General features: G+C 34.9%; 1 protein-coding gene across 1 annotated transcript; it reads left to right on the forward strand.

Annotated features, from left to right (window-relative positions):
* The first annotated feature begins 964 nt into the window (after nucleotides 1-964).
* Nucleotides 965-7,948, forward strand: LOC127798883 (homeobox-leucine zipper protein HOX20-like). Its single transcript, XM_052332527.1, has 6 exons — nucleotides 965-1,348; nucleotides 1,513-1,889; nucleotides 2,575-3,017; nucleotides 7,495-7,583; nucleotides 7,698-7,728; nucleotides 7,827-7,948. The coding sequence occupies exons 1-5, from the start codon at nucleotides 1,294-1,296 to the stop codon at nucleotides 7,709-7,711; spliced, it is 978 nt and encodes a 325-aa protein (XP_052188487.1). The 5' UTR covers nucleotides 965-1,293; the 3' UTR covers nucleotides 7,712-7,728; nucleotides 7,827-7,948.
* The last annotated feature ends 5,595 nt before the right edge of the window (nucleotides 7,949-13,543 follow it).

Genomic DNA, 13,543 nt, shown 5'->3' on the forward strand with positions numbered 1-13,543 from the left:
AAACTTTGCGGGTGATATTTTCTATATATAAAAAAAAGAAACTATGTATATATAAAATTAATTTATTATTATTATATAATTAAAGCCATTGGGTAGCAGCAACGCATAATTTGCTTAATCATGAGTCATGATTACAATGATTTTGACAGGATGTTTATTGAGAAGTGATCAAATTTATTACTCTTACCATATTCTCTCGAAATATTTAGTAATTTTCTAACACTTTGATAGATCTGATATGGGGTTCGCTCATTCGTCACATCATCTTCATGGTTTTTATTAAATATCCAAAATATGTAAACAAGCTCAAACGTGATTAACATTAGCGCTAGCAGAGACAAAGTCCTTTTACAAGATTTGGGATAGTCTTTAGAAATTAGAAGAAAAAGAAAGCAATCTTCCAAACTATATAAGACTGGACTCTTGGGAGTATAATATAATTCATTAATTCTCAATATATATCATACACACAACTCTCAACTCTCTCTCTCTCTCTCACTCTCTCACTCTCTGTCTGTCTTCAACTTCGAATACAAATATACAGATTCTAATTGAAACATGAACACGGAAGAGGCTGTTTAAAAAACATTCATCACAATTCTTCCTTTTTGCAAGCTTACAACGGGAGCTTAGCTTTCTCATTCTAAAACTTGGCTTGGCTCTCCAATTATCCAAAGTCTTGAAATTCTTACGAGTGCAAATAATGTCGTGTTACTAATAATTATGTACTACCAACTACATAAATAATAAATAATACTTTCATTCTGTTGATATACATTTATGAATTTATGCTCTGAGTACAGTGACAGACAGAGTCGTGGCAACAGAATCTCCATATAAAATAGAATATATAGCAGCAGTTTTGAGAGAGAGAGAGAGAGAGAGAGAGATGCATAATATTATATTATTATTATTATTATTATTATTATTATATTAATTAATTAAAAGAAGAGAGGAGAGGAGAGCAGTCGTCGTCATGCATCGGGATTTGGTAGTACATTTCAGTCTTCCAGCGGGCGCCGGCAAGAGGAAAGATCAAAGATCTGTCTCTCTTTCCATTAAACAATTTAATTCCCTCATTTCTTCGGTTCAGTTAAAGGGTACAAGTGAAAGGCACATCATCGATCCTCTTCCTTTTCTTCATCACCGGGTAATGCAGAAAGCAAAGCCACAGGCTTCTCTCCTTTTCAGTCGGTCCGTCGGTCGTCCCCATTTGATTTCCTTCACCAGTTCTCTGAGACGAAGCTCTCTGAAACCTGCCCAAAGAAGATATATAGAACAAAATACAACTCCATGAAACGTTTCAGCAGCCCAGAAACTTTGGCTGCTTTGGTATACCCACCTCAAGGTAATTATTCGTACGTAAAACACAACAAATTAGATATGATCTGCTAGCTAGCTTCTTGTTTTCCTGCGATCGTGTTCTTTAATTCTCTAGTTAGTTTTCCAGGCAACCAAACAGGAACCAACGCACCTCACTTCCATTCTCTGTTTCTTTATTTGTTGGAGCAGAGAAGGAGAATCCGAAGAAGAACTTCCTTTGCAGCGCGGACTTTCAGCAAATGTTGGACAGCTTAGACGAGGAGGAAAGCGCGGAGGAATGCGGCGGACAAGGAGCCGAGAAGAAGAGGAGATTGAGCTTCGACCAGGTGAAAGCATTGGAGAAGGTTTTCGAGGTTGACAACAAGCTGGAGCCGGAGCAAAAGGCGAAAATCGCCCAAGAGCTAGGCCTCCAGCCGAAGCAAGTCGCCATTTGGTTTCAGAACCGGCGAGCGCGTTGGAAGACGAAGCAACTGGAGAGAGACTATGTCGTTCTTAAGGCCAATTATGAAGCTCTCAAGCTTAACTATCACAGGCTTGAGAAAGATAGAGAGGCTTGTGTTGCAGAGGTAATCTCTCAACCATCCTTAATTTAGCTTCATTTTCACTGTCTGTTTTTTCAGATAGTCAGCTATGATACCATTGTTATCATTGGCCGCTTGATAGAAAATACGAATCAAAATAAAAGACATATATAGATATATATGATATATATATTTAGTGTGCCCATATCTACGAGCAAAATAATGAGTTTACAAAGAGATAAATATCCCGCTCTCAACCGCAATATATACACCCAATTTCACTACGAGTGTGTTTGATTGTATTTAGTTAGAAAAGGAAAATATTTTTCATCTTCCATGAAAAATAAAAACTACCACCCATTGGAATTAATTTTTTATAGAAGTTAGGTCAAAATATGTTTTAAATGGTTGTACCATGAAATTAAATTTCATAAAAAATGTTATGTGTCAAACAACAAGGATAGAATTAAATTTTTTAGATATGACATTTTTCATGAAAATTCTATGCTATCAAATACACCCTAAGGTACATAGCTGTGAAATTTTGCTTATATTCATCCCTTGTAGAAATAGGTGCTTTGCCAAACCATAGTAAATCTCTGCCAGTCTCTTACGTTGATCCTATATATATGGGTCTCTGTTCGATTTATTTCACATCAAACGTAGGCTTCTTTATCTTTAGAAACAGTTTTCAAGAGCAGTTGATTTATCTGTAGTCTTCTTAGCGCAGCTAAAAGAGCTAAGAGCCAAGCTTGGAGACGAAAACACAGACAGCAGCAACCAATCATTCAAAGAAGAAGCTCTAATCATGGAGGCAGAACGCTATAACGTTTCAGAACATAGCAAGCTCTCTCTCAGTGCCAACAATGGGAGCTTAGTCCTCAACAAAGCTTCTTATGTGGGTCTCAGTGAGAGTGATCACCATCGTCATCAAAATGCTCAGCCAGCTGCTTCATCTTCCCTAACACACGAGAGTTCTTCCATGTATCCGCCATGGATGAGTTGCTATCAGTTCTTGGATTCAAGAGCGGTTTCAGTTGAATCAGTTCCTCGGCAATTTATGAAGATGGAAGAACAGAGTTTGTTCGGTGCAGAGGACTGTCCCTTCACTGCTGGCGCCATTGAAGCTCATTGGTTCCACGACAACTATGTCAACCCGCAAGAAAATAAGGGGTGAGTTATCTTTCCTAATATCACAGCAATATTTTAAGACTATTATGGAATTTCAAGCCCAGAGAGAGACGCTAATTTCTCTGAGAAGGGTAGGCATCTAGCTAGTAAATAGTGCTTGTGACATTCTATATAGGTTTCGGCCTCTTTCATGTTTAAGTGAAAATTAGTTCTTAAAATTCGGTTCCCCCATTCCTCAGCTTAACAGAGCTAACTTTGAGATTTATGGATTCATATATTACATCAGATTACATTACACAAACAAGTCCCGGTGGTCACGAATCAATTTGAGATTTTAAATTCAAACACCATCACCATGTATTTTAGTTGTATTTTAAACGTCAGAATACAACTACTACATCAAATTAATTACTTCATAAAGACTTTTCTTTTTTCTTGAATGAAAACAGAAGCTAGCATGTTATAGCTGTGGTCACTTAAATTATCATCTTCTTTTTTTCAAAAGAAAGAATTTATTATAACAGATGCAAACTTCTGTCATTAACTTGGTAATATTAAATGCATATGAAGTCTATGAGGAGCACCTTGCTCAAAGTGGTATTACAGAGTGCCCTCCACATATGAGTGAGTCGGTTCATAAAGAAATATAAAGGCATAGTTTTGTTTCAATGGTGAAGGGCACATATGGAAAAGCTGGGGGGGAAGTGATTCCATTGAGGGTCGGTCCATGCCCTGTTTTATGAGCCTTTTGGACTCTTGTTCTGGTGGGACACAGTATGATTAGGACATCGTACCCTACGCTCGCCCATTGTTTTCCGAGTTATATTGATTCAGTATGTAGTAGAATTCACTAGTTGGTTAATGAGGCAAATATTTATTTCTGTTTTTTAATGGTATATAACACATGCTAACACCATAACAATCATGATATCACCCAAATTCAGTATTTGTGATGAATTATTTTCGTATGGAAAAAAATATTTTCTTTCTATGTGTGATTGATTTTTTTAATTCTTTTTCGTATACAAATTTTGTGCTTATACACTCCACAAAAACACAGTCATGTTTTGTTTTATACTTACTTGGTTGGAAATGTTTTTGGCTTTATGTTCAAAATCATTGTTTATCCATGCGTGACATATCATCATGTTCATTAACTGTCAATTACTGATATCTGTACTATCAAAAATAAATTAATTCTTCATTTTTTTTTTTTTTTTAGTTTTGAATGTAAATCAACAGGCTTCCTCCTCAAAATAAAGTTTGTATTTAAGCATAAATCACACAATTTTTTAACCCAAAATAAATAATTGGACTAATATATGAAGAATAAGTTACACAGAATATAAAGTATAATTCTAGAATTTTTGTAGTAGTCCTTTTGGATAATATAGTACTATAAGATGAAAAATTAGATAACCACAGTATTATGTGTGGTTCCATTCCAAATTGAAAAAAAAAATAATAGTAAAATAATAAAATAAAAAATGAATGAACATGAGTTGAATGTTTCTATTTTTTTCATAATGGTTTTTCCCAAGAAAAAATTGAAGAAATTTGTAGATTATTTATAGGCTTATTGAGGTGACTCAAAAGCCCCTGCAATACACAGATCTATCATTTTCAGGTGTTATCAAATAATTAAATTAAAAAAAATTAAAACAAAAAATATTAAATAGCTTATTTTCTGAAAAATTAAAATAAAAAAAGTATTAAATGTTGAATGTTTCGGTTATGCCACATTATAGCATAGAGTTTAAGAAGTATCTCCTTTCTTATACGATTATGAAAGTGCTTAATAAACTCGATCGACAAACATATTTAATATTTTTTTGGTGAAAAAAAGGGAGAAATTAAAAAAAAAAAAAAAAGCATAGACGAAAAATACTTATCTTTGTTGCTGCCTTCCCGTGCTCTTAAAATTTGGAGTGTATTACATCAGCTGCTCCTTCTCAAGTTCGATGAATGCCGTCGTGAAATTTAGAGAAATTTCAAAAGAATTCTAACGTTGTAACAGTGTATCGGTGCATCCACAGAGAGTTAGAGAAATTTCTAGATAATTTAGGATAAATTTTTCTTAGTTAAGATTGTATTGGTGAATCTAAAGAAAAATGTTGATTATGAATGCAAGAAAATCGTTTATTGGTTTGAATTATTTGCGAATTTTATAGACAATTGGTTGGGAATGAAAAGTTTTGGATATGCGACTGTGTGGTAGTAGAAATGGGAAATGGCATGCTGGGCCGGGTCGCCCCGCATCCCGCTTGGCCCACTCATTTGGTGGGCTGGGCCGAATTTGGCCCACGAGAGAAACGGGCCAGGCCAGGCCAAGAAAATGAAAACTTGGGCACGGCACGGCCCTTTGGCCCTTAATAAATGGGCTAAAGTGGGCCAGGCCGGGCCGGGCCATGGGCCTGCTGGGCCAGCTCGTGGGCTGGCTATTTGGGCCGGCCCGTTAGTAATTTATTTTTAATTTTTTTATATAAATTTTTTAAATATATTTTTTATTTTTTTCCCAAACATAACTAATATTTTTTAAAATATGTTTATTAATGTTTAATTATACTTTTGATGTTTGTAAAATTATAATGTTTACAAACTGTGAATGTGAGATTCATGTTTGTGAGTTAAAATTATGATACATTATGTTTACAAAAATTATACTAAAATTATGTTTACAAACATTACAATAAAATTATGTTTACAAGAAATATAATTTTAAATTATTATGTTTATAATTATTAAATACAAATATAATTTTTTAAATATTTTTTTATTTTTTGATGGGCCGAACTGGGCCGCAGGCCACATATTGCTGACCCGACACGACCCACATTTTGCTAGGCAAGCCGGCTCAGCCCGTTTGCTACAGTAACGGGCCGCGCTATAAGGTGGGCCAATCGGCCCGGCCCATTTCTCATCTCTATGTGGTAGCCAACATTGAGGTATGGGTTTCTTTAGAATTTTACGGACGATTAGTGTATTGATGTCTGTGGTTCATAAATGGGTGTAGGCCATTTCTGTTTTTTTTTTTTTTTTTTTGTGGTTTTGATTTTTTGTTTTTTTTATTGATTGTATGGCCCATTTGTACATGTGGGTGGGCCTTATTATTATTATTTATTTATTTTTGCATTCATATTGCTGGACCATGAAAAAATGTAGTTGGCATTTCTATGTAATGGTTGTAAAATCTTTATTTTCCCGAATTATTGGTGCTTAAGCAATTTAGAAAGGACAATGTTTCTACTCAAATAATATTACATGCTTTAATTTTGTTTTTTTTTTTCAATAATATGATATGTTATAAAATTCACAGAAAACTCTGAACCCTCACAAAGCGAACAAATAGATATGTAAAAGATAAGTTAAAATGCAAAGTTTATGTGGAAATATCTCAAGCCCATTGTCTGCATTGCCTTTAAGCGATATCACTAATGGAATTTTTTGTGTATTTACAAAGAGAGTTCAATATTTACAAAGTTGTTTATTTTTTATCAATTAACTACCCTCATTTTTCAATGCACTAGATGTGGGTTGATTTTATGTTCCGAGTCATTTTGAGTACGATAGTGTGGTCAAGTCAAATGCTACGGCGACCGACAAACACTATTCAATGAATTCAATTAGAGTGTGTTTGATTACATTAAATTTTAGATAATAATTACTTAGAAAACAAAAATTACCCAACCTCCTTGGAAAATAAATTTTATGAAAAGAAGTTTTAAATACTTGTACCCAAGGCGGACCCAAGGCCCAGTGAGACCCTAGGCGAAAAGAATTTTTTTTTTTTTTTAGAGGGTGGACGCTGTATTTTTGAGGCCCCCAATTTATATATTTTTTTTAGGGAGAAGGTGGTTTGTTATCTCAAGTTATTGCTATATTTTACTCTGTGTGGCTGTATTTTTTGGGGCTCAAATTTTGACTATTGTATTTTTCTTTGGGGGGGAGGGGGCTGTATTTTTTTGAGGCCCCAAATTTTGGCTGCTGTATTTTATTTTCGCAGGGGAGGTGTATTTTTTGAGGCTCAAATTTTAGTTGCTGTATTTTACTTTGGGGGTTGTATTTTTTGGGGATCCCAAATTTTAGCTGCTGTATTTTACTTTTGGGGGGGGGGGCGGGGGATTGTATTTTTTTGGAGGCCTCAAATTTGGCTGCTGTATTTTACTTTGGGGGTGTATTTCTAGGGGCTGTATTTTACTTTGGAAGGGGGGTGTATTTTCTTGGGGCCCCAAACTTTTGGGGGCCCTAGGCATAGGCCTTGGTGGCCTATGCCTTGGGCTGGCCCTGTTTGTACCATACACATATTTTTCATAAAAAAAATTAAAAGTGTTTGATTGTTTTCATAAAAAATATATGTAATAATTATATATTTTTTTATAATAAATATGTGCAATCAAACACAATATTAGTATTAGTGTAAATGCAAAGTGTTAATCTCTCGACAGCTAGCACATATAGTAGTATGAGTGTAAATGCAAAGTGTTAATCTCTCGACAGCTAGCACATTGTGTAATTGAAGGACTATGGATAGTGCTAATTGTGGATCTGAATTGCTGGGCTCTGGTGTTGAAGAAATTGTAGATGTTCGAGTTGACAGATTGGATGATTGTAAGTTTTATCTTTAATTGGGCAACTCAGTTGGTCATTGTATAATTATCGTAAGAAATTGAATTGTAGTATTAATAACATTTATTTATTTATGGTATTTTCTTTTTATGTCAGACATCACACTCTGATGAAACCAACGTCGATGGTACACGCTAACCATCCTACACTTTTCATAATGGTTTTATATTTTGGTTTTTTGATTATTTAATATAATATAACTATTTTCAATATTCAATTTTGCAGGAAAGGGCTTGGAAAGTAATGCTGGGAATAGTTCTCTAGATGCATTGTATTATTTTATTTTGCTATTTTTTTGAGGCATATTTTCGACTTTTTATATATGTCAGATATTCGTATTTGTCGTGATCTTTTTTCTTTTTTATTTGTTTGTTTTGATCTCATGATGTGTTCACAAAACAAATGAGCTTTAATTAAGTTTTTTTTTTTTTAACAAGTGCGGTACATTTTATTTTTTTAAAATTTGTTACAATTTATTCCTTTGAGCATTCGACCAAAGCGACTTATATAGCAGTTTGAAGTGATATGTATACCAATTCATTATATCTACAATCATATGTTTTCATTACTCGATCAAAAGATTAATCGTCTAATTTTATATTAATATTATTTTCAAATATACTTTCCAAAATTATAATGTGTATATTTCAATTATAATTTATAATATATTTAAATATTTTCATATTACTGCGATGTTGGAGGTCCTATCCACAAATGTCAATTCTGCGGAGCTATGTTTTGGTACAACGAGAGAGTAGATCGACACGGCAGATCATTAAAGCCAAATTTTCCTTTATGTTGTATGCAAGGAAAAGTTTAGCTACCACGTAGGCAGAGTTCGCCTCAAGTGCTTAATGAATTGTTGTTTGGGACGAATGAGAAGAGCAAACATTTTATTGATAATATTCGATCGTACAACAACATGTTCTGCTTTACTTCGATGAGAGTGAATATAGATCTGAGTATAAATAAGGGAAATTCTCCTCCTTGTATTCAGGCTGCATGGCCAAAACTATCATTTAATTGGATGTCTATTGCCACCTAAAGGTTCAAACCCAAAATTTGCTCAGTTGTATATTTACGACACTGGAAACGAAGTCGCGAATAGGATGCAATCTGTTATGTGAATAACTCTTTCTTTTATCTTGAATTATTAAAAACAATTTCCATTTCTGTCATTCCTATATGGGGTTCTAACTTTCTGTGTTCGATTTTGAATTTTATTCAAGTCATAGCATTCTTACAGGCAAAATAGTGATGTAAACATGCTCCACGCCCAGATTGTATCAGAATTGAAGTCTATGTTAGATGCGAATAATGTCTTGGTGAAGTCGTTCATGATGGTTAGGGATAGAATGTGTGATGAGGATTGCTTGAACCTGAGGCTCAGAATGTGTGATGAGGATTGCTTGAACCTGAGGCTCAAACTGATTGGGAAAAGGGATTGTGACGCAAGAAGGTATAATAGGCCAACTATCGATGAAGTTGCGCGATTACTTCTTTGCGATTTTGATACATCTCTTGGTGACAAAGATATTAGTAGAAACTCGGACTGGATTATTGAAACGTATTAATAAATTCCCTCATTCTTATCTTGAGTTGCAATATCCTTTGCCTTTTCTGTATGGTTAAGATAGAGATTTAAGGACTGCAATGCAGTATGGTAGAACTTCTTTATCCTTAGAGGATGTAGTGTGTGCCTTAAGATCTAGGGATCTTGAAGATGATAAGAAAGATAAAAAAATAAATAGTGCTGAAGGCTTAAATGTAAAGGGTAACTGGGAACAAAAATCTAAGAATAAAGGCAAAGAGAATTCAAGGGGTAGAAGTAAAACGAGGTCAAACTCAAAGTTTAGAGGATCTAGAAGGGAATCCTCAAAAACTAGAACATGTTGGTATTGCAAGAAAGAGGGTCATGTAAGAAAGAATTGTTTCAAAAGGAAAAATGATATAGAAAAAGAAAACTCTAGTAATTAGGATGCAACAAATATTTCTGATGGATATGATAGTGCAGAAGGCCTAATTATGACAGAACATACCATAGGTGATGAGTGGATTTTAGATTCAGGTTGTAATTTTCACATGACACCTAGGAGAGACTAGTTGTTTAACTTCCAGCATATAGAAGGTGGTAAAGTCCTAATGGGGAATAATCAATCTTGCAAGGTAACTGGTTTAGGGTCAGTTAGGTTTAAAATGTGGGATGGAGCATATAGGACTTTAGATAATGTGAGATTTGTGCCAAATCTTAGAAGAAATCTTATTGCCCTAGGTATGTTAGATTCAAATGGGGGGTCTTATAAGTCAAAAAATGGAGTCCTTAAGGTGTTTAAAGGATCCATGTTAGTTCTTAAGGGAATCCGCAAGCAAGGACTATATGTCCTTCAATGAGAGTCTATCTCTGGTTGTGTTGCAGTTTCATCTTCTGACATTGATGACACTGTGTTGTGGCATAGGAGACTAGGTCATATAGGAATGCAAGGTTTACTAGAATTAAGTAAGGAATCTTAGATCCTAAGAGGATTGGTAATTTAGACTTTTGTGAGACATGTGCCTTGGGCAAGTCTCATAGGTTGCAGTTTGCTGCTGCAACTCACAAGTCCCAAGATGTTCTTGATTATGTTCATTCCGACCTTTGGGGTTCTCCCTAAGTCCTTAGCTCCCTTTCAGCCGCCCAATATTTCCTTTCCTTTATAGATGACTATTCTAGGAAGGTTTGGGTCTATTTCCTTAAGTATAAGAGTGAAGCCTTTGCTAAATTTAAGGAGTGAAAGACTTATGTAGAGTTGCAATCAGGATAGAAAATAAAGACCCTTAGAACAGATAATGGCCTGGAATTGTGTAATCAAGAATTCTCAAATTTCTGCAAATAAGTAGGCACTACAAGGCATAGAACTTGTAGTGAAACACCTCAGCAAAATGGAGTTGTTGAACGCATGAATAGAACTATCCTAAATAAAGTTAGATATTTTTTAAAGGACTCTAACTTGCCCAAGAAATTTTGGGCTGAAGCAGTTTCAACTGCTTGTTATTTGATAAATAAATCTCCTTCTTCTTCCATAGAATTTATAACTCCTAAGTAGTTGTGGAGTGGGAAAATCCCATCTCTTAACCACCTTAAACCTTTTGGATATATAGCTTATGTCCATAAGAAAGAAGGGAAGTTAGACCCTAGAGCCAAGAAGACTGTATTCTTAGGATACCCTCAAGGGGGTAAAAGGATACAAATTATGGCTGATTGAGGAAAAGAAAACCGTTACCAGCAGGGATGTAGTATTCAAAGAATCAGAATACTATACCCCAAATAAGGTGGAAAATCTCAAGAAAGACCAAACTGATAAGTTTCAGTTTGAGGTGGAAAGAGATAAAATCAATGATAATGTAGAAAAGTCTAACCAAGAGAGTCTTCAAGAGTTTAGCTCCCAAGACTTTGCTGAAACTGAAATGGAGACTGAGGATAATGAAAATTCAGCTGAAATAATTCTAGAATTAGATGATTATGTCCTATCTAGGGATAGGGTAAGGAAGGAGATTAAACCTCCTACTAGGTATGCTCATGCGGATGTGATTGCCTATGCTCTTAATATTGGAGATTCAATAGAGCATGAAGAATCTCTTAGTTATCAAGAAGCCAGCTCCAGTAAATATAGAACTAATTGGTTAAAGGCAATGAAGGAAGAGATGAAATCTCTTCAAAAGAATAAAACATGGATTCATGTAAATAAACCTAAAGACCAGAAAGTTATAGGTTGTAAATGGATATTTAAAAGAAAGCTAGGTATCCCAGGTGTAGAACCAGCCAGATTTAAGGTTAGGGTAGTTGCCAAGGGTTTTTCCCAAAGAGAAGGTATAGACTACCATGAGGTGTTCTCCCCTGTAGTAAAGCATACCTCTGTAAGGTTAGTTTTAGCCTTAGTAGCCTTAAATAATCTAGAGCTTGAGTAGTTAGATGTAAAGACTGCTTTTCTCCATGGAAACCTAGAAGAGAAAATATATATGGATCAACTTACAGATTTCATAGTAAAAGGTAAGGAGAATAAGGTTTGCTTATTGCAAAGATTTCTATATGGTCTAAAGCAATCTCCTAGACAGTGGTATAGGAGATTTGATGAGTTTATGCTCAAAGAAAAGTACACTAGGTGTAACTTTGACCATTGTGTTTATTTTAAACAGCTTAAAGAAAAGTTGTTCATATATCTCCTTATATATGTAGATGATATGCTTATTGCATGTAAAGAAAAGGGAGAAATAGATAAATTAAAATCAGAATTTGAAATGAAAACCTTAGGAGCAGCCAGGCGTATCTTAGGGATAGATATCACTAGAGATAGAATACATTGACCTTGTCCCAATCTGGTTATTTAAGAAAAGTGATAAGTCTCTTTGATATGGAAGGATGTAAACCTGTTTCAACCCCTATTCCTCCCCATTTTAAGCTTCAAGCTGTAAAAGGAAATTTGCCTAAGGAAGAAGCTGATTACACGAAGAAGGTTCCCTACTCCAATGCAATGGGAAGCCTCATGTATGCCATGATAAGTACCAGGCCTGATATAGCCTATGGGGTTAGCCTAGTAAGTAGACTCATGTGCAATCCTTCAAAGGAATATTGGTCAGCTGTTAAGTGGGTTCTTAGGTATTTAAAGGGGTCAATGAATAAGTGTTTAGTTCAAATGATGAAAATTCCAGCAGCATTAAGGGCTATTGTGATTCTGATTTTGCAGCTGATTTGGATAAGAGAAGATCCTTATTAGGATATGTTTTCACTTTGGGTGGAAATGTGATAAGTTGGAAAGCAAATCTCCAACACATAGTAGCTTTATCAACCACTGAGGCTGAATATGTAGCATTAACAAAAGTTATGAAAGAAGCCATCTGGTTATAGGGAATAGTTAAAGAATTAGGTTTAGGTGACCAAAATTCTAATATATATTGTGATTCCCAAAATGCAATTCATCTCTCAAAGAACAGTGCGTTTCATGAGAGAACAAAGCACATAGATGTGCGTCTTCATTTTGTTAGAGATATTATATCTAAATGTCAGGTTAAAATAGAAAAGATTTATACTTTAATAAATCCTGTAGATATCTTAACTAAATCAGTTCCTGTAGTTAAGCTTGAGCAGGCTTTGGACTTGCTCAACATTCTTCCAACGTAGCTGTGGAAGATTTGTAGGGGTCTCTAGTCATTATCCACAAATTTTAAATCCATTCTTGAATCAAGGTAGAATTTGTTGATTTTATGTGATTCAAAACGTGTTTAATATTTTATCAGAATGTTGGCATGCTGTTACATGATATTGAGATGCATATTATATTTATTTTTTGAATATAATCATGTCTCATTATAATTGGTGTTATATGCTGTTAATATAATGCATGTTATCTTTATTATGGGCTGTTGAGTTTTATTATGGGTTGAGCCCATATCTTTTTGCGGTGTTTGTCAATTGCTAGCCCAAGCCCATTTTTTGGTCCAATTGGCGCTGATATATAAGGGCTGTGAGATGCCCTAATCTCCAGAACTTTCTGATAGTGTCTTGTGCTTTCTCTCTCTGAAACCCTAGTTGGCGATTTCTTGAAGCGAGACACATCCGTGAATCCTTCGTTCTGATCTCTGTTTCGATCGGTTGATTGGTTGTTTCCATGGTAAGATCTGACAGTAAGACGGTTTATTGCTTAATCTCTAGTTGTTTTAAACGCTTGAGGCGTGAGAGGTTGATAGATTGATAGAACATATTCATATTCTTGATCGTGAGATCAGTATAGTGCAGATCTACTATTGTTCTTGTTTTTGTCTCTGTTTATTAGTTGTATTGCAATACTGTATTTCGTTTTGGTTTATGATCTTGTAATCGTTTGTAAACTTGAGATCTAGTGGATTGACTAGAGGCGAAGCCTCTGCCATGAGTAGGATCTATTGATCCGAACACGTATATCGCTGTG

The sequence above is a fragment of the Diospyros lotus genome, chromosome 4, assembly GCF_014633365.1.
Source record: "Diospyros lotus cultivar Yz01 chromosome 4, ASM1463336v1, whole genome shotgun sequence".
Classification (NCBI taxonomy): Eukaryota; Viridiplantae; Streptophyta; class Magnoliopsida; order Ericales; family Ebenaceae; genus Diospyros; species Diospyros lotus.

Bases quoted from the DNA above. Each gene is read 5' to 3' on its own strand.
- LOC127798883 (XM_052332527.1), top strand. From the start codon at position 1,294: ATGAAACGTTTCAGCAGCCCAGAAACTTTGGCTGCTTTGGTATACCCA. The intron at 1,890-2,574 runs GTAATCTCTCAA...TTCTTAGCGCAG, and splicing joins GAGAGGCTTGTGTTGCAGAG to CTAAAAGAGCTAAGAGCCAA. The intron at 3,018-7,494 runs GTGAGTTATCTT...GTGTAATTGAAG, and splicing joins AACCCGCAAGAAAATAAGGG to GACTATGGATAGTGCTAATT.